We start from the raw sequence: 17,391 nt of genomic DNA, 5'->3' as shown, positions 1-17,391 counted from the left end.
TTCGTTGTTGAAAAAGGCTTTGTCCGGATTGTCGCATCGGAAAACAAATTCCTTCGTGTAGTCCCACCACTCCCGACCGACACCATCCTTTCCGTAGCTCTGCCAAATACACAATCGGCGCAGACTTTCTTTGACCACGTCTGCTCCTGAAGCGCCGGAATCTAAATCGCCATTTGGATCAGTGGCACAGTACCGTCCGTTGTTGGTACAGAGGTTTACACATTCGTTTTCCCCATTAAAGCCTTGACATCCGGCCCGTATACCGTCAAAAATATACATGTGGGGAGTAAAGAAGGCGTCTTTCCCCAGGGCCTCAGCGCCCTCTTTGAACGAAGACTGAAACGGCCGGCTCACGGAGTCCACCGGTGTAGTCCACAAATCGTACTCGACACGACTATCGGGCGCCGGGAGAGGAAACGACATTTCCACCCGAACGATTTGATTCAGCTTCAAGGCTGCCTTGATTGGGTCCGCATCTTGTTTGAAAAGCAGAAAAGCCGGGATGGAAACATCGCCGCCGGATCCATCGTCGGCCATGATCGGTTCTGTAGCTTCGCACTGGTTGCTTGGAGTTCTATTTTGACAATCGTCATTGCCGGCTGCATCGTTGCCGGTTTCATCATCGTCGTTTGCGGCCGGTTCGTTCCCGTCACAATCATTGTGCGTAGGTTCGTTCTGACAATCTTTCGCGCTGCACTGACAAATATTGTCGGCAATCAAGACCCCGGAGGCCCCCACCATTTGGGCGTTACGGACCTTGGAGACAAAGCTGCACACGCCGCGATCGATCATGAGAATAAAGGGGGTCTTCCAGGGTGTGTTGTCAGCGCGCTGTGGGAAACCGCCGGTCGCGTCGACCCGGGCATCGCACAACGCCGAGTCCGCGTAGTACACTTGCTGTTGAATGGATCCACCGTATGGGGGGATTCCGAAAAGAGCTTCACGGTGCTCATAGCCACCTTCTTTTTTCAGAGCACTGGGAATCTGGGGCGAGCGCAAGGAACGGTTTTCACAGTCAGCACAACCGCAATGGTGCGTATACGAATTTACGCTCTCGGAGACGTACCTGAACCTGCAGGCGACTACCGGATGCTGAGACTGCAGTAACATGCTTCAATCTAAGTCCAGTCAGGGTAATCAGGACAGCTTTGATGGAGACCATCGTGATCTTCTCGCCTTATTTGCCGGACAGCGAGATTTTTTGGATGATTCCCAAGGAACCAACCCTGTGATCACGGAGAGTGCCGTCTATCTCCGCAAAAAGCGACTCGCGCTGCTCTATGATTTGGTCGCACAAGCTTTCCCGCGTTCCCTGTCCCTAAACCCGCGCTGGTCACGGTTGAGATTCCACCTATATAAATCCTACTTAGCTACGTAGTAACTAACACACCCAACGAAAAGTGGTCGGTTTTTTCAATATATAAGTCTTGAAATTTGCAAACTTCCAATGTATAAGATCTGCCAAGAACGACCAAACCACAAAACCTAGCTCTATTAGAGCGAGGACCAGGTTGGAGATGCGGTCAGACTACTCAGTGAAGCCAATGCAAAGTGATTGTTTCACTGTCAAATTGACGGTGACTGTATATATTAATTAGAAGAGGTATGCAAAATGGACGGGACGTATCGTCTACGCTGCACGAGGTTTTCTAAATCGAGTCCGGGCCCATCATGAGTGAAGTGGTCGCATCGCCATTGTTTGAAAAATCCATTGGATTTCCGAGGTCTCCTTCGTTGTCGTCGAGAGGCATGTATTCGGCCATGATGCCACGAACGTGGTCTCGCAGCTCGTCCTTGGTGCGTTTGTAGTACCACGCACCCAAGGTGGAGAAACACCCGATCACAATCAGCATGGAAGTCGCGAAGGCATGTCCAGATACTCCGCTTTCCGCGGGGCCACCGGACGAATCGTTCGCTTTGCAGTACCCCTGACCGACACAGAAAATCGTGTCTTTACAGGAACTGCACGTGTTGCAACTTTCGGGGGCTGTGCCATCGGCGAAACCCGCACACACTGCGTTAAAAACATTCGACGGGGTCAAGGCACCATGGATAGCAGCCGTGTTGACGAAAGTAGTTGGCAGAATAACTACTCCCCGGTCCGTCTGGGCGTTTAGTTCAAAGTCAAGCTTGGTGTTGGCCCCATCCGCTATAGTTCCACCACTATCCGTCATGCACCGCTCGACCATGTCACCGTCAACCTGGGCGCGGTGGTACACTTCTTGGATACAGGCTGTGTCAGAAAAGTAGTCTGAAGCGGCACAGCGCTGTTCAAATTCGATTACGTAGTCCCACCAGATTTCTCCGATACCGTTGGGGGCGCCATAGTGATTCCAGATGCAGATACGACGCAAGCTTTCGGTGACAACGTCAGCACCCGAGATACCACGTTCCAAGTCACCATCAGGGTCGGTGGCACAGTATCTATAGGAAAGGATAAAGGAAAGGGTGAGAAGCGTGTCCAATTCTTGTCGCCTCAAGCTTAGGTTGGAGGCGTATATGGCGTACCGTCCGTTGTTGGTGCAGAGAGTATGGCAATGACTCTCCCCATCCGATCCGTGGCATTGTGATTTTATGCCGTCAAAAATGTACATATGCGGCGTAAAGTACGCGCGGCCTCCAAGAGCCACCGCAAGCTGTTTAAAGCTTTGGATAAAAGATTTGCTAATGGAGTCGGTCGGGGACGTGTACAGATCATATTCTACACGATCGTCAGGGTTCGGAAGACTCCAAGCCATTTCAACCTGAACAGGTCGATTGCTCTTGACTTCTTCAATGATTCGCTCCGAGTCCATCTTGAACATTAAGAAAGACGGGATTGATATGTCTGCACCCGAACCGTCATCGGACATGATGGGTTCGCTGACTTGGCAGGCGTCCTCGTCGTCTTCACTGTTGGCCATACAGACTTTATCCGAACAGAGACAGGTGTCGTCGGCGATCAAAACACCTGATGCTCCAATGTGCTGTGCGTTGCGCACCTGTCGCCGAGAACATTGTGGATGAGAAAAAGGTGAGAACTTCGCCGGTTCAAGGACATTTTTATCGTCGTCTTTTCCGTACCTTTTGCACAAAGGTACATCCTCCGCGGTTAACCATGAGAATATAGGGCGCTGGAAATGGTGCTACATCGTCGTCGTCGCCATCCGAGTCGGTTTGTGGATAGCCTTCAATTTCTTCGGACGGATCACAGAGGTCGCTGTCGGCGTAGTACACATTCTGAGAGATCGAACCACCATACGCTGGCATGCCAAATAGAGCTTCGCGGTGATCGTATCCTGCGGATTTGTAAAGCATGTGGGGAATCTGAAAGCATAAGCAATACAGAGTAAGTGAGTGTATTTGTCACGTACACACTGGACAACGGGATTTGAAAAAACTTGTCGAAAAACAGTTTCATGCACTGAAAAGAAGGTCTGGAACCATCAAAAGCTTATTACAACTCATCCTGATACAGAAAGGTTACAATTTTGACCAATTTGATTCCTAAAGGCAGCTTCAGACATCAACGTGATTACATTTCTCGCCTTCCTCAACGTAGCGAAAATAGTAGTTGATTCAAAAAGTGAATCCCGATAGATGAAGAACAGCTCAAAATCTTACGCAACTTACATGCACCATAAGCTTACTAGTTGCCTTTTGATCTTCGTTGGTTTTGCCTTGCACAGAGGTCGCAAAGACGGCGAAAATGGCGAGACGAAAGAGCGTCATGGTGAGAGATGTATTTGTTTTCGAGTGGAGGGAAATTATGAGACAAACATTTGGCCCCGGGAGCTTTCTTCGCTTTGATTGTTCCAACTGACTGTGAATACGGCTGACAGCAAGACATAATTTCCGCATAAACGGTAATCACGGCACGTCATCTCACGGGCCTACGAACGAGAAAGGGGCCAGGATTTGATTATACATCCGGGTTATGTGATTTAAGGATCTACTGCTGCTTTTTGTTTGGCTTTGTTAAATCTGTGTGTGCCCGATACGGTCTGCCGTGAAATGGTCAACCAAAATCAACGGCAAGAGCAGCAGCAGTTTTGTTCCAGTCTTCTCTCAGCGTTTGTACCGTTCGAAATAAATCTTGCTGCTGGTGACCATGACGATTGCAATGACGATGTTTGCGGCAACACAGGCAACGGCAAGACAGAATTTGTTGGTCTGCGGCCGTCGATCTCTGTCTAACTTCTATTCACCGAAGCTGACGGAACGGCGAGTTGGAGAAGCTGGTTCCGGCGGGCATTCCTCCGAGGCCGGAGTCAAGGTGGCTCTCTTCGGAGCTTCGGGATTCTTAGGAAATTATGTTTGTGGTGAATTAGGTGCGTGTTTTTATTTTCCACTAGCAACTATCGAGTTGAACGATTGCCAGTGGTTGCTCACGTCGGCGTACACTTTTCAGGAGCGAACGGTTTCATGGCGTATTTGGCAAATCGCGGAGACGATATGGAAATGCGTCACCTCAAGATTCCCTTCGACCTCGGGCGTACACGCTTCCAGTTTTACAGCCCCCGCGATCGTGATTCCATCAAGGAAGTCATTCAGGATGCTGATGTCGTCGTCAATATGATCGGAAAATACTACGAGTCGGGGCAGCCGATCCAGACTGCCAAGTTTCCGTACGTTGGTTACCGTACGAATTATTCGTTCGCGGATGCCAACGTAGAAATTCCTCGTACGCTGGCGGAAATCTGTCTCGAAATGCAAGTGGATCACTTCGTTCACGTCTCTTCGGCTTCGGCGTCTCCGGATGCTCGTTCGGAATGGTCCCGCACCAAGTACGCTGGAGAGCAGGCCATCAAGGAAGTTTACCCCTGGGCGACCATCATCCGTCCTACGCAGTTCTTTGGCAAACAGGATCGTTTCCTACATTGGTTCGCTCGTATGGCGAAATGGTACCGGATCGTACCACTCGTGGATGGGGGCAAGACCCTGACGCAGCCCGTGTGGGCGGGAGACGTGGCCAAGACTATTCTCAAGGTCTGCGACAATCCATCCATCTTTGAAGGTCGCCAAATCGACTGCTTTGGTCCAGCCGAGTTTTCGTACAGCGAGTTGGCCGATTTTGTGAATGATATCACGGAACGGAACCGACCTGTTTTCAATCTTCCGTACGACTACTACGCCGCAATTGCCAAGGTACTGCAGTACCAGCGCGATCCGCTCATCACCCCAGATTTAGTGGAAATATGGAGCGAAGATTTTCTTCCCTCCATGCCACCAGAAGAGTACAAGCTGCAGAAATACGAACAGACCAAGATCTTGACCATGCAGGATTTGGGCATTGAGCCTACTCCTATTGAGAAGATTGCTTTCGAGTTTATGCAAATTTATCGCGCCGGAGGGCACTTTGCTCGTGTGCAAGGATACCATTAAAGACACCCTTCTATAACAATAATAACCTGGTCGTCGCTCCTTTTCTGTTTTGTATACAAGACTGTTTGTGGCGACGCGCAAAAGAAAAAAATAACAAATCAGGAAACGCAGCAACTGAGCAATAAATCCAATTTGCTGCCGCAAGAAAGTACGCGGGCTTCATTGTCAGCAGAAAGTGGCGACTGGATTTTCAAAAATGAGGAGAAACATGTGTCCTGCTGCGCGTTGTTCGAGGAGCGATGGACACGGTAGCTCATACGCGAAGGATGGTCAAAACGAACATATAGGCAGGCTTTGGTGATTGCTTCCAAAAAGAGCCACTTTGGCTCCCAAGAAAGTCGACCCATGCGTTTCGATGTTTAGTTGTGCACAAACAGTCGCTTTAGTGGCACTATGGGTACATGAACCATTCCAAGCGGAACTGATTCAGAAATGCTTATTCATAGCGGGACAGAGAAATTATTCTATAGTATGAGCTATAAGTTTCTTCTGCTAGCGAAAGAAGGACAGCTCTAGTTACATGTCAATGAGTTCCGGAAAGTCAATGATCATATCGTTCTTGCTCAAGACTTCCTCCGGATCGCTAGGTGTCCAAAAGATCTCGACAGCGTTGACGTTGTCACCTTCTTCAACCATGCAGTCACTCGCAATGTTAGAGAGGACTTTCTTTGTAGCTTCCCGAGTATATCCAGCACCGTCAAACCTAATCGAGAAGGCGAAGAAAAATTAATGTGAGGAGGGAATGGGTAGCGTCAGACGAGACACATATATCTGAACAACTTACTCAGTGGCATCTCCTTGTATCTCAATAATCATACTAACAACAACAGTAGTTGAGCCTCCAACTTTATCGTCATTACTAGATTCCGGGATGTATTCCTAAATCAAGCCATACAACAATGAGACGATTTTTTGTGACGACCAGGCGTCCAATCCCAATCATGAAAATCTCACCTTTTCGAACTTGGCACCTTCCTTATCTGCCCATGTATTAAAAGTACTCTCCGCTTTACCACTATCGCCTCCCTTGAACCATTGACTCTGGCTGCATGCCCCAACCCAATCGTCCTCTTTACGCAATAGTGCCATGCAGACGTCGTAGGCCGAGCGCGCAAGTCCGTAGGATGAGTCATCGTCTGCTCGCGCCTTGCGCTCCAGTAGACCCAAAATACTCGAAGGAGATCGATCGCCGGCAGTCAATGCCACTTGAATTTTTCCTACTGTAATACCTTTTCCGAGAGGTCCTTCGTCTTCAAAAACTTTGTCAAACATGTGAAATGAAGGTATGATTTGGGTTTTTCGAGATATTCCTCCCAGTGGCTTAGCAGGAGGTAAGAAAGCGCTCGCGATGCCTACCATAGCAATTAATAAAACGAAATGACAAGCGGGCATCATCTCGTTTGATACACGATATTCACAGTCAATTTTAGAGTGTTCGGCTACGATTATTGTAGGGAAGCGACGCCAGTAGTTCCAACCAAAAACTTGATGTGGATCCACGAGTTGAAATTGTGAGCATCGTACCCACGCCTTACAATATCGCCTTGTATCTTGAACCTGGAATGACGTCATCGCTGTCTGATGCAAGTGTGCGGCAGAATGAACTCTGTAAAGATAGGTTCGCTTATTTTAATTCGGCGGATGTACTTTTGGGGATAGAGATTCATAGCAAGAAAATTGAGAGAATGAGACAAACTGAAGATCGGAGCGCGTGCAAACAGTAACTAAGTGTCTGTGAGACTTAAAGTTCTAATTTTCATAAAGCAAGCCAGTATAGATCCATACATGTCTTTATACTTTATAACGAACCGTTCCCTTGTATGCTTATTCTAACTCACTTTTTCTGTGATGCGACAATGGGCGGTACCTCTCCTAGCCAACAAAGGAGCAGAGTGTACTCGTTCCCATCACACCCTGGCATCGTTCCAAAATAGAGGCTTGTATCCGTTAAAATTGAGGTGCCTCAAAGAGAGCATACGCAGGCAGCATGTCGTTTACTTCTGGCCGCAACTTCACAATCGGTCCTTTAAAGGAAAACGTCTGGTCTTCACCGAACAAAATAACGAGTTCAAGCGACATCACTCCAAATCAATCCGAGTCAAAGGGACGACTTCCTCTAGGTTTTTTGTCGCCAAATCGAAAATGGCCCAGGTCTTCGGGCAAAAAGCGTCACAAGGACTATGTCGAACTACACGAGGAAAGCACAAAGTCACACCTGCCTGCGCAGTTTTTGGAATTCAAGGCCGGACGCAAAGATCTATTGCATGTTATTCACGAGCAAGAGCTTTCAAAGAGAACCAAAGATCGCGAGTTGATAGCCCTCAACGTCAAACTAGAAGGCATCCAAAAGGGTTTAGCAGAAATTGAGAAAGAACGCCAGACTCTAACGGACTCGTCAGGGCGTCTCGAGTCGGAAAAGAAGAAATTAGAACGCGAGCTTTCTATGCGGGAAAAAGAAATCATATCACTGTCAAAGCGATGTTCTTCACAGGCTGAGAAAATGAAGGAAGTGGCTTGTCTAAAATCGGCCAAAGACTCTTTGACAAGGCAGGTCACCGAGCTTGTTGCCAAAGCACGTGAAAAGGAGGTTGACGAGGTGTCAAAAGCGTCTCTTCGACAGCAGCTTGACCAGTCCCAAGCTTCTCAAAGTGAACTTGAGCAACTTTTAAAAACTGTTACAAAAGATTACAACGAAGTCGCAGAAAAACTCAGGCTTTCTTTGCAGCATGTCGGTAAATTGATGGACCAGAAGCGAGAGTGGGAAGAAGAGCGAAGTAAGTTGTTAAGGCGCTTAGAACTGGACTTAGAGCAACAACGCCAAGGGCATGATCTAGAGACCAAAAACTTGAAAGAGTATTTGAGAGAGAAAGATTTGAAAGTCACTCACCTCGAACAGGGACTGCAAGAAAAAGTTGAAACAATCCAGAAGATAAGGGAGGAGGTCTCGTCGCTTTTGATGAGTCAAGATGAGAAGGTACGGTCTTCGACAGAAGTCAACGAAAAGAGGCTGCAAGAGTTGTCCGTAGAGCATTCTGCTTCAATCGCGAATCTAGAAACGAGATTTCAAGCTGATGTTCAGCAATTGAATGAGCAGATGGCCGATAAATCAGCATTAATCGAAAGGCTTCAAGAGGAGATCTCTACTCGAATGCTTGAGACTATGGCAATGTCGTCGTCCCTTGAAAGGCTGTATGATGACAGTAAGCTCCTCGATACTCTCACAGTAGATGTTGAAGCGTTGACACAGGAAACATTTGATCTCAAGGAATGTCTTCACGAAAGAAACACTGAGATAGCAGAGCTTGAGGCGGACGTACTTCGACTCGAGATGGAAAAAGAGCTCCTCGCCCAGGAATCCCATAGAATAGAAGGGCTTCGCGAAAGAGTGTATACTATGGAGGAAGAAAAGACTCAGATGCAGAGTAGACTAAAATCTGAAGCGGACACTGGGCGCGAAACTATACGTCTTCTTGAAGAGGAGCTGAAATCAGCCGAAGCTAAGGCACAAACGATGTTTGACAAGCACAAAACGAATCAGGAAAACATTTCGTCGACGCTTCGGTCCCACATCGCAAATCTCAACAATGAGATAAAAGAGAAGCAGCGAATGCACAATGAAGTAGACGCCACAAAAGATTCGACAATTACATCTCTAAAGGAGGAGATGCAAAGCCTTGCAGATGATTTCTTGAAGGCGACAAAGGAGCACGGTTCGGAAATGAAGATTCTTCGCGAAGAAATCAAAGAGCTCAAAAGAAATCTAGCCATCAAAGATTCTGAATTGCAAGACTTGCGAACATCTGAGCTTCAAAAGACCGACGAAACTATTCGTGGTCTACGCAAAGAAATCATACGGTTGAATAGGACAATCAACGAGAAAGAGCACGCTGCCGAAAGTACTATGGGGGAAATGGAGCAGCAACTTGCTCAACTAAGATTACGGGCTGCAGAACTTGAAGAGCGGGCGGAGGAAAAAACAAGAGATCATCAGTTTGAAGAAAACGGCTTTGCTGAAACAATTGTTGACCTACGGTTGCAGGTCGATCGACTAGTGATTTCGTTGAAAGAGCGTGATCGAAAAATTGAAGATCAAGTTAGTGAAGTAAGTCACTTAGCGGCTTGTCTATCACGAGCTCAAAATGAGCGTGACGAGTATCGTAAAAAAACTTTGGAGCTCCGCTCGTCGGAAACGTCGGCAAAGAGTGAGCGTGACAACTTCGTCCTTGCCCTTGAGCGAGAAAGTGCTCGAGTGCAGTCGTTTGAGTCCAAGGAGAAAGAGTGGATGCTTCAATGTGAAACACTTCGAAAGGAAGTACAATCCGTCGACAGCAAACTTGCAGCACAGCTAGGGCAGCAGAAACTCCTCGAAAATGCTATCCAAGAGCGAGATCGACTTTTGTCAGAGGCATTGTCGCAAAAAAACATATTGGAAGGGCGACTGGAACGAGAGTCTTCAGTACTTGGTGCACTAAAGCAGGAGTCTAATGGTAAGGATTTACTGCTGACGGAGAAAGGAGAAGAAGTGCGACGGTTGAAAGCCGAGTGGGTTCGCAAAGAGAATCAATACATGGAAGATATCCATTCTGAACAGAGCCGCCGACAAATTATTGAAGCAGATCTCGCCGTTTCGAGCGCAGCGTTAAAAGCAGCCAAAAAAGACTATAAGGACGTGACGGAGCTGGAAAAAGAGAATCAGCTGTTGAAAGATAAAGTTCGTCGGCAGGAAGTTTTTTTGAAACGAAAGCTGGAGAAGGAAAAGGTGATGCGTGAACGTGCCGTTGGGAAACCACTGTCGGTTCAATCTCGCCCCATTCGTATATCCAAAATTCCCTCTCCACAAAAGACACGATCGGCTGTTAACAGCCGATCGACTCTCTCCACCGCCTCCGAATCATCGTTGAATATGTCTCTGGACTGGGAACTTGATTCATTGCTAGCAGACTAATTTGCACCCAACTGTAAGTTCTAGGAGTGAAATTCGAAAAACGGCAAAACTACCGTTTTTCTGTTTCTTATATTACAGTTAGTTTCCCAGGCCGCCCTACGTAGCTGACTAATTATAGGGCTAACTTTAGGCGCGCCAAGTAGCAATACATCTCGCGGTCATACATATGTTACATACGTCCATGCGTGGGGTCGTGGCTGGCAAGATCGCCACACCCATCCGCATCCCAAAACTGTGAACGCAATAACAGAAAATGTAAAACACTTTACTAGCTAGCTCCTCCTAGCAAATTTGAAAGAGCTGTCGGAGAACTGTGCCACAAGGAACTAAGATAAGTAGAGCTTTGAGTGTGTTTCATTCAGAAGCAATGGCTATTCCTGAAGCAAAGCAACAGGCCGAGCCAAAAACACATCCACTGCCTGTGAGATCTGTGACGGTGCTGATGCCTTTGGTGGAGACTGCTCAGGCCTGGTTCCAAAGATCTTGCCGAAAGAGAGCCCTGGCTGGAATTCCAAAAGACTCCTCTTCCGCAGCATGGGCTTTTTTCCGTTCGGGTGGAACAGGAATAGCCTTCCTGGATACCCTTCTGCGACGCCAAGGGGGCTCAGATCAGCTGCCAATAATCGACATACGTGGTGATTTTGGCAAAACGTGGACGGTGGTTTCGCTTGCGGCGCGTTTTGTCGTTGCCACAAGACCGTCGCAGTTTCCCACTGCTGTCGGGGATCACTCGTCCCTTCCCCAGGTCATTGTTATGGACACCACCCATGACGTAACAACATCCAAAGTCGCCTTATCAGTTCGCTCTACGCTGCTGCGACAGTTTGGCTCGGCTGTGGAGGATAGCTTCGAAATGGACATGATTTCCTGTCTTGGTCGTATTCACGTTGCTACTGCGGACGATGCATTTGGATGGGTACCCATTCTCGAAACTCTTCGCTACAAGTTAGCCCCACTTTCCGCCGAAGGTCCCACACTGATACTATGGGACGGTTTTCTAAGTGATGCTGAGCACGATGAGGCGAATCGCATGGAAATCATTCGGCAATTGGGGCGTTTGGTGGAGGATTGTTCAGTGGTTCTGGTCACCGCGTCTACAGGATATCGACACAAGCATGAATGGAACAAATACGTGACCCATCACATTCGTCTGGATCGCAACGAGTCGAACGGAACTGGACACGAGTTCTTGGCAACTATACACGGATCCCAAATACCGTTTTCGCTCTCCGCGGCGGGGATCTTGTCTTAGCAAAGGCAGAGTTCCGCAATACTAGACATTTTTGAATCGGAGGATTTCCATGGCTCCAAACTACGCATAACTTGTTCAAATAGAAACAACGTATGTGACTGAAGTATCCTTTGCTTCTCATTACTGAAGGGACGGCTGACCGTAACACCAATTCCAGCCTGTCTTTACTTCAACGAAAGTTATTTTAATTTGACCGCTACTATCGCTGTGGCGTTCCATTCGCACACGCATTTTTCTCATAGTTTGATCCAACGCAGTAAGAAAAGGGTCAACCACAACTCACAAATATATTCACCAAATCGCACACACCATATAATTTTCTTGTCAATGCAAACGATCACTTAGACGCTGGTTGCGGGAGCCGCTGGCTCAGATGGGACGGGATCTTCCTTCCTCTCGGCAACTGGATCGTCTTTCTTCGTCTCTTCTTTAGCACCTTCGGTCGGTGTTGTGGTACTCATGGGTTCGGTAGGCTTGTCCTGGTCATTCTTGGGCGTTCCGGGCGCTTTGACAATCTTTCCCTGGGTCTCTTCGTCAACCTTCTTGATGTGCTCTTCAAGTTCCATGATTTGATCCTGAATAACTTTAATGTCGGCTTTGGCGGCCTCAACACAGGCCATCAGCTCTGCATCAGTGGCTTTCTTCGCGAGAAGGTCAAAATATTGGGTTCCGAACAGCTTCTTTCGTCCGGCAATTTGCGTTTCCTTGTACTTGAGCTTGGTAAGGTCACCTGATTTTTTGGTAAAACCAAAGCAACCGGTGAAGGCGTTCTTAGTTCCGCGGCTAGTACGCTGGACTACCGTCTCGTCGTTTGTCGTCGTTCCCGTCATGGTGGAGCTATTTGGTTGTAAACGACGAAGTATTCTCTTTTTTTTTCTCGTGAGGAATGTGTGGGCACGGACGGAGACTGGGTGATTGCCGTTCCAACGATGCGAACCCTTTTTCGATGTTTGCGACTGGCGTTGGGTTGCTGGTTTCGCACAGTGAGTAGTAGTAACCTATGTGAGCTGAATACGGTCACGCGCGCAAAGAGATGACTCACCGGAAGCTGACATTGAGGTACGACGAGCGAGCCTTGGTTTCCCTGTAATTCTGTTTCCCATGCCAATAAATGCTCAAAATTGAATGTCGTCCGTCAGTCCAGTTTTCAAGACGCTGTCTCGTGCTTTCATCTACTGTTAGTTGAATCGCAGTCGGAATTGAAATTTTTGCCTACTAACAACATGCTATCTAGCTTTTTAAGTCGTGGCAAAACGGTCACTTCCGATTATGCGAAACTACGTACTCAAGGTAGGACGAATACGTACTCAAGGTACGACGAACTTGGGAAGAGGGCTTGTTGCGCGTTTACTTGGGGGCACAAAGATCACGCACTTGAACGCGGACTCGGTAGCTCGGGATGCGACATTGTAGGGTACCTCTCTCGCTAGAGATCGACTCCCACTGCTGTCGTGGACGAGACAAAGCGGTGTGAGTCGTCGTCTCCATGAACCTGGGATCGTCCACGATCTGGATCCACGTTCCCGAGAGAATCTCCAAAATGACACTTTGTAGTCAATTTAATGAGGCTCCGTCGCGCGCGTTAGGCGGTAGTAGATCCCGTGACCATGGAAGAAACGCTGCCGATTACCGAACGCGTCTCGCTGGATGTACCGGAGTCGGAGGTCGTGATTGGTGCACGGGCGCTTCAGTTGCGCTTGAACGAAAGAGAGGCCAATCACCGCGAGGAGTTGTCTTGGTTGCGCATGGAGCTGGACACCACGCGACGTGAAAAGCAGGCGGTCGAAGATCGCATGTCGGAATTGTACCGTAATATGCAAGATATACAGGAGCGAGACAAACCGAACGATGCAAACTCTGTACAAGTCAGCTCCGACCCGGTCATGCCCTTGCAACACCAATTGGATAAATATGAGCGAATAGTGCGAGTAATGAATAATCAGATAGCACTCGTTAGGAGCTCATCAGATTCGGTTGTCCGAAGTTTGAAGGATGAGATCTCCGATTTGATGGACGAAAAGTGTCGGGTGGAATTGGAATTAATGAATCAGGTAACGAATCTGGAATGCGACAAAAAGGAGCTACTGCTCAGACTCGACTCTGGAAATGGTTCAAGCGATGAATTGGATGTAAGCGCCGAGACCGTGATTGGCGAAGTTATGGAATCAGACGACCATCGAGCTCGCTCTATTCGCCTAGCTATTGACAACGCCAAGCTCAAGCGACAAGTGCTGGAAGAGCAAGACATCAGCAAGGCGCGAGAAACGGAAAAGTCGAGCTTGTTGGAAAGGATTACTAATCTTCAGGACGAGGTAACGCTCCTTCGATCGTCTGCGGCAGGCCTGCAAACATTGGATCAGCTAAAGGAAAACCGCCAAGAAACCATCACAGCACTAGAACGCCTAGCATTTCTTTGGGATCGGGTAGATCAAGCTATGCAACTGATGGATTCAAAAATTAGGGAATTCCGAGACCAAGGGCCGATCGACAGCAGAAATCAGATCCGTCCTTCGTCAGCCTTAACATCTGAACGAGTCTTGTCGAGCATGGAAACGGGTGCCCTTGTCTACGGTCAACTTCAAGTATCTCTAATGCTGATTGAATTGAAGTTACGAAACAATCTCGTGGATCTCAATAATGAAGGGAGCTCACAGGCGGCGACTTTGTCGCCAATACCCGATGCGAGTCTACATTCCCAGGTGAAAATGGTTCAAATCGAAGCAATGACGGCGATTGATCAAGTAGAACAGATTGTAAAGGAGCAGGTTCAGCAGTTGGAGGAACAATCCAAAAATGAAACAAATGTGACTCGAAAAGCTTTGGAGGACAAAGCGTCCCAATTCGAAAGCCTTCAAAAGCGTCACCTGGCACTCCAAACGCAAGTCGATAATTTGAAACCAGAACACATCAACGTAGCTACAGAGCTTAAAGACGAGCACACAATGGAGCTTTTGGTGAGTCAAAGTGTCATGGATCAATTGCAGGTGGAAGTCTTGCAAGTGGTGAAGCATATCCGTAGCAAGAACAAGAAGATCGACGAACTGACGGTCTTAATTGATGCGCAAAAGTCTCGAGAACAAACCTTGCTAAACGAGTTGAAGCGTTTCGCCAAAAAACAAAAGGAATCCACAGGGAAAGCAAAGCGACAGCCTGAATCCGAGGAGGAAGCAAGGACAGTTGGTTTCAATGAAATAGATCGCGATCACGAAGCAGAAGTAGGGGAAGATGAAACATAGCTCCTGCTTTATTGTCGAATTGAAAAGGCGCCTCAATAGAATACCTTTCCTGTAGAGAACATGAGTCGAGAATCACGATATCTTCCGACCACTGCTTGCCCTTCGAAGAAATGCCAGTCGATGCGGACAAACATCTCATTCTTAGCCTACTTATAATTAGTTCACAACCAGTTGCATCTTCGACTCATGAATGTTTACAGTAATATAAAACTCTACCTAGCTAGTAGTGAACCGGGCGTGTCTTTCTTGGACAAAGTATATCCAATCGTAATCTCTCCTGAGAGCAAAGACAAAACTACGTCACGAATCAAGAAGTTGATCGTGGATTACATCCAGTCGCAGTACGCGACCAAATCCGCTCATCTCGACGAACAAATATTGTTTTAGAGATAAGCCGCACGCACCAATCGCACGGTAAAAGCTTTTTGGTGAGGCATAACTTCAAATTCAGGAACAATCTACACCAAGTTATCGGGATAGTTCGAGTGCACAGTCAGCGAAGGGAGCGGAGCGAAGTATGACCAACAAAAGCCGTGTTCGGGTTGAGGTGCACGCCTCAAAGCTGAAGAATGTAGCCGGGGCGTTTAAAGGCACAAGCGATCCATACGCCGTCATATCGCGGCTCTCAAGCGACCCCAAGAAAGCACCTACAGTGTTAGGAAGGACGGAAGTGTAAGTGTATACTTTCTGAAAAAATTTGTGCTCGATTGCGAGAATCGATACTAATACGCTGTTTCAATTGTCCTGCACGGTCGAAGGATTAAAAATTCGCTGAGCCCAAAATGGACGGCTCATTTCGATCTCGACTACGAAATTGGAGTCTTAAATCGTATCAACGTCTCCATTTTTGATGAAGTTCGCAAAGGGAACAACAAACAGATGGGTACGGCGATGTTTGAAGTCGGCGAAGTCCTCGGCGCGCGTGGAAATACGAAAGCAAAAAAATTAAAACGTGGGGGTACGATTTTTGTTCGAATTACGAAAGCACCGGAACAAGATGCCGGCGAATTGCGTTTGCAATTACGTGGTATCAAGCTCAAGAACGTTGATGGATTCATGGGAAAGTCGGATCCTTTCTTTGAACTTTCTGCGAAAGTTGATTCAGCCGGAGGGCTGACTTGGCAACCTGTTTATCGATCGGAGCATATAAACAACGACCTTAATCCGAAATGGGCGGCATTGACGGTTGACTTGAATCGACTGTGCGCAGGGGACTTAGACAGTCCAATTTTATTATCGGTATGGGACTGGGAAAAGAATGGCAAACGCCAATCAATGGGGAGCTTCGAGACGAGTGTAAATGGTTTGCTTTCGTCAGTGACGAATGGTGCATCGGGTTCCGCTAAAACGGTGGATCTTGCCAAAGCATTTGTAGTCAATCATCGAGGTAGAGACTATGGTAAGATCGTGGTGGTGTCCGCAACGCGAGAAGGCATGCAGAATGTTGAGACTTCGGCGAGCGTTGCCGCCGCGACATCACAGGTTACGAAAGCCTCTGCTCCCTTGGTACCATCTTCGAATGTTGATGTCCCTAGTTTTTCGAATGCGCTGAGTCGGCCTCCACCAGATCTGTCGGCAGCAGTTAGTGCTGTGACGGCGTCAACTGCCATGGCATCTATTTCGTACTCGGCATCGGCACCTTTGCCTCCACCAATGGCTCCACCACTTGCCAAGCCTTCTTTCGTTGACTACTTGACAGGGGGGTGCGAACTGGAAATGTGCGTCGCAATCGATTTCACGGGGAGCAATGGGGATCCACGCAAGCCGGGTACTTTGCATTACATTCATCCCGATGGACAACTGAATGATTATGAAAAAGCCTTGACGGCAATAGGTTCCATTGTTGATCGCTACGATTCGGATCACAAATATCCAGTCTTAGGTTTCGGAGCCAAATATGGCGGTGTTGTTCAACACTGCTTTCAGGTTGGTCCCAGCGCAGAGTTAGATGGAATCGGAGGTATCCTTGATGCGTACCGACAAGTCTTTAGAACTGGCTTGACCATGTCAGGTCCTACGGTTTTTGCCGAAGTTCTGAATTTTGCCGCTGCTTCTGCCCGTAGTCGACAAGACGAAGCTCGGCGATCAAATCGGCAAGCATACAAGGTTCTTTTGATCTTGACAGATGGTGCGGTAACAAGCGTCGAAGAGACGAAGCATGCACTTAATGCCGCAAGCGATGCTCCGCTTTCGGTTGTTATTGTTGGAATTGGTAATGCAGACTTTTCGTCGATGCAGTTCCTGGATGACTTTCAATCTAATGGCGAAAGCGGTCGAGATATTTGTCAGTTTGTCGAATTCTCAAAGTACAAGCATGACAAAAGCATGCTAACCCGTGAAACTCTTGATGAGATTCCTGCTCAGCTAGTGGGCTACTTCTATAATCGCGGGATCATGCCACTTCCGCCGATTGATCGAATGAATGAAAGTTTTGCACTATCAGAATGCGATGAAGAGGATATTGATCTCAACCTCGCCTTTGGTCCTGATGGAGAAGTCACTTTTGCCAATTACGATGGTGCGATCTATGACGATTCACAATACGACACCATCTCGACCTATAAGATCGGTAGTGCCGCAAAACCTTTTGTTCC

The 17,391-nt window shown here is 47.8% G+C and overlaps 8 protein-coding genes across 8 annotated transcripts; 5 read left to right on the top strand and 3 right to left on the bottom strand.

Annotated features, from left to right (window-relative positions):
- Positions 1-1,620: 1,620 nt before the first annotated feature.
- Positions 1,621-3,711, bottom strand: PHATRDRAFT_42953 (predicted protein; the record flags this gene model as incomplete). The annotated part of the gene is made up of 3 exons (XM_002176782.1): positions 1,621-2,981; positions 3,064-3,306; positions 3,613-3,711. The coding sequence occupies 3 exons, from the start codon at positions 3,709-3,711 to the stop codon at positions 1,650-1,652; spliced, it is 1,674 nt and encodes a 557-aa protein (XP_002176818.1). The 3' UTR covers positions 1,621-1,649.
- A 333-nt stretch (positions 3,712-4,044) lies between these two features.
- Positions 4,045-5,403, top strand: PHATRDRAFT_17671 (predicted protein). The gene is made up of 2 exons (XM_002177296.1): positions 4,045-4,310; positions 4,391-5,403. The coding sequence occupies exons 1-2, from the start codon at positions 4,091-4,093 to the stop codon at positions 5,362-5,364; spliced, it is 1,194 nt and encodes a 397-aa protein (XP_002177332.1). The 5' UTR covers positions 4,045-4,090; the 3' UTR covers positions 5,365-5,403.
- A 477-nt stretch (positions 5,404-5,880) lies between these two features.
- Positions 5,881-6,936, bottom strand: PHATRDRAFT_32071 (predicted protein; the record flags this gene model as incomplete). Its single annotated transcript, XM_002176781.1, has 3 exons — positions 5,881-6,067; positions 6,149-6,243; positions 6,319-6,936. The coding sequence occupies 3 exons, from the start codon at positions 6,934-6,936 to the stop codon at positions 5,881-5,883; spliced, it is 900 nt and encodes a 299-aa protein (XP_002176817.1).
- A 415-nt stretch (positions 6,937-7,351) lies between these two features.
- PHATRDRAFT_42951 (predicted protein) lies at positions 7,352-10,367 on the top strand (the record flags this gene model as incomplete). The annotated part of the gene is made up of 2 exons (XM_002177295.1): positions 7,352-8,138; positions 8,172-10,367. 2 exons carry the CDS (start codon positions 7,352-7,354, stop codon positions 10,307-10,309), a joined length of 2,925 nt encoding a protein of 974 aa, XP_002177331.1. The 3' UTR covers positions 10,310-10,367.
- A 283-nt stretch (positions 10,368-10,650) lies between these two features.
- PHATRDRAFT_42950 (predicted protein) lies at positions 10,651-11,662 on the top strand. The gene has a single exon (XM_002177294.1). The coding sequence runs from the start codon at positions 10,677-10,679 to the stop codon at positions 11,559-11,561; it is 885 nt and encodes a 294-aa protein (XP_002177330.1). The 5' UTR covers positions 10,651-10,676; the 3' UTR covers positions 11,562-11,662.
- On the bottom strand, positions 11,657-12,440 carry PHATRDRAFT_42949 (predicted protein). Its single transcript, XM_002176780.1, has one exon. The coding sequence runs from the start codon at positions 12,389-12,391 to the stop codon at positions 11,903-11,905; it is 489 nt and encodes a 162-aa protein (XP_002176816.1). The 5' UTR covers positions 12,392-12,440; the 3' UTR covers positions 11,657-11,902.
- A 496-nt stretch (positions 12,441-12,936) lies between these two features.
- Positions 12,937-14,819, top strand: PHATRDRAFT_42948 (predicted protein). The gene has a single exon (XM_002177293.1). It carries the CDS (start codon positions 13,169-13,171, stop codon positions 14,795-14,797), a length of 1,629 nt encoding a protein of 542 aa, XP_002177329.1. The 5' UTR covers positions 12,937-13,168; the 3' UTR covers positions 14,798-14,819.
- A 740-nt stretch (positions 14,820-15,559) lies between these two features.
- PHATRDRAFT_8678 (predicted protein) lies at positions 15,560-17,173 on the top strand (the record flags this gene model as incomplete). The annotated part of the gene is made up of 2 exons (XM_002177292.1): positions 15,560-16,171; positions 16,472-17,173. Coding segments are annotated over 2 exons (1,314 nt in total), but the record flags the coding sequence as incomplete, so codon positions are not given.
- Between the last annotated feature and the right edge of the window lie 218 nt (positions 17,174-17,391).

Source organism: Phaeodactylum tricornutum, chromosome 1 (genome assembly GCF_000150955.2).
Source record: "Phaeodactylum tricornutum CCAP 1055/1 chromosome 1, whole genome shotgun sequence".
Lineage (NCBI taxonomy): Eukaryota > Bacillariophyta > Bacillariophyceae > Surirellales > Neidiaceae > Phaeodactylum > Phaeodactylum tricornutum.
Note: the sequence above shows the minus strand (reverse complement) of the source record. Positions and strands in the feature narration are given on the sequence as shown.

Coding starts and splice junctions, on each gene's coding strand:
- PHATRDRAFT_17671 (XM_002177296.1), top strand. CDS start 4,091: ATGACGATTGCAATGACGATGTTTGCGGCAACACAGGCAACGGCAAGA. Junction 4,311..4,390: donor TTATGTTTGTGGTGAATTAG/GTGCGTGTTTTT, acceptor TACACTTTTCAG/GAGCGAACGGTTTCATGGCG.
- PHATRDRAFT_42950 (XM_002177294.1), top strand. CDS start 10,677: ATGGCTATTCCTGAAGCAAAGCAACAGGCCGAGCCAAAAACACATCCA.
- PHATRDRAFT_42949 (XM_002176780.1), bottom strand. CDS start 12,391: ATGACGGGAACGACGACAAACGACGAGACGGTAGTCCAGCGTACTAGC.
- PHATRDRAFT_42948 (XM_002177293.1), top strand. CDS start 13,169: ATGGAAGAAACGCTGCCGATTACCGAACGCGTCTCGCTGGATGTACCG.